We start from the raw sequence: 1,672 nt of genomic DNA, 5'->3' as shown, positions 1-1,672 counted from the left end.
ACCGTCCCTCCCGGTGTCGAAACAGACAAATCATATGGCTAGGGGTTACACGGAATCGGAATCTTATGCAACAGATGGGGTGCTATGAAAGAGTGGGTAGAATCTGTATCAAATAAGGCACGTACGTCATGGCCATGGAGAGAAAGTATACCTTGTACTGTGTCACTGCCCTCAGCTGCCTCGGCGGCTGTCACCGCAAACGCCTTCCCCTGCATTTGTACTCCCTCTGTAGGCCCTGGGCACTATACTACTAGTAGAGGTAATGGTGCTCCTAGACCCTGCGCCCTAGGTGTAGACTGTCTCTGAGCTAGTCTGGGCCCTACTCCTCCAGTCCGTAGCCCTCCAATCTGTGCTGGATGGGTACACACGTTCGCTCGATGGCCCCTCTGTCCATAGCGAAAATAAATGATATCCCACCCTGTGGCCGGTGTAGCTGGTGAGGCCGGTGTAGCCGGTCTAGGCCCCTGTGGACAGTCCTTCTTCAAATGTCCCGGCTGACCACAGCGATAACACATGTCCCGACGTACATCTCGGCACTGTCCCTGGTGTCTCTGCCCGCATTGTCGGCACGGTGGAAGCCCTGAACTCTTACTGCCCGCATCCCACTTTCTCTTCTTATTGTTGCTCCCTGCGCCCTTTATGACTAACTGATCTAATCGAGCCTCCAATCGGTCCCGCTCCACTGCGTGGGCCAGCTGAACAGCCGTAGGAAAGTCGGGTGCCTTGATACTAGCCATGGCGTGGAGAATCTCTGGTCGCAATCCCTTCTGAAACTTGCTGACTCTGCGAGACTCAGGGGTCACTAACTTTGGAGCATAACGAGATAACACCACGAACTCGGTCTTGTACTGTGTGACTGTCTTGCTCCCCTGTTGCAAGTCAATAAACTCGAACACCTTCTGCTCTCAGACCCAAGCCAGTACATAAGTCTCATTGAACACCGCAACAAACTGTGCCCACGTCGGGCCCTCATCATCATATCGCTATCTGGTGGTCTCCCACCATCGCTCGGCGTCACCTTGCAACAGAAAGGTCTCTAATCGCACTCTCTGGGCCTCCACACAGCCTATAAATCGCAAATGCTTCTCCACTGCCAATAGCCAGTCCTCAACCTTTGTTGCTTCGGCGCCTCCACTAAACTCTAGTGGACGTAGGGCCATAAAATCTTTAAGCAATGCAGCGCCAGAACTATCCCCTGCCCCCGGCGTACCTGAATGTGACGCCTGCGCCGTAGCGGTCCTACCATCATGACTGCGTTCCTGACGTAACTGTGATGCACCAGTACATCCACGGCCCGTAGAATACTCGCCAATGTCTCCTGCATGTCCGGAGGCCCTGACTGTCTCTCATCTCCTGTACCTGTCGTCGGTACCTCAGAGTAGGAACAAGGTGCCCTCTACCTCGCGTCGGCGATCTACCACGACCTTGTCCACGACGTGCGTCCATGAGTCCTACATAACCAAGATTAATTAGAAAGCATTTCGAAATTACAGACACGACCTAACACTCTAACTCTACCTAACAGCCTTGGTGTACAGTTACTTGTCCCCCAAATTGACTCAATGACGCTCTGATACCAACATTGTAAGCACCCCCACCCGAATATCCCAACCACCCGGTCTATCTGAACGAAAACGCTTACGTAAGAGAAGAGAAATAAACACAAGAAAAA

The 1,672-nt window shown here is 52.7% G+C and overlaps 1 protein-coding gene across 1 annotated transcript; it reads right to left on the bottom strand.

The window, feature by feature from the left end:
• Positions 1-242: 242 nt before the first annotated feature.
• LOC127804464 (uncharacterized) lies at positions 243-1,446 on the bottom strand. Its single transcript, XM_052341328.1, has 3 exons — positions 1,360-1,446; positions 1,047-1,268; positions 243-899 (listed from the first exon to the last, which is right to left on the bottom strand). The coding sequence occupies exons 1-3, from the start codon at positions 1,444-1,446 to the stop codon at positions 243-245; spliced, it is 966 nt and encodes a 321-aa protein (XP_052197288.1).
• Between the last annotated feature and the right edge of the window lie 226 nt (positions 1,447-1,672).

This window comes from Diospyros lotus, chromosome 6, assembly GCF_014633365.1.
Source record: "Diospyros lotus cultivar Yz01 chromosome 6, ASM1463336v1, whole genome shotgun sequence".
Taxonomy (NCBI): Eukaryota; Viridiplantae; Streptophyta; class Magnoliopsida; order Ericales; family Ebenaceae; genus Diospyros; species Diospyros lotus.
The sequence above is the reverse complement of the archived record's forward strand: the minus strand, read 5'-3'. Positions and strand labels throughout refer to the sequence as shown.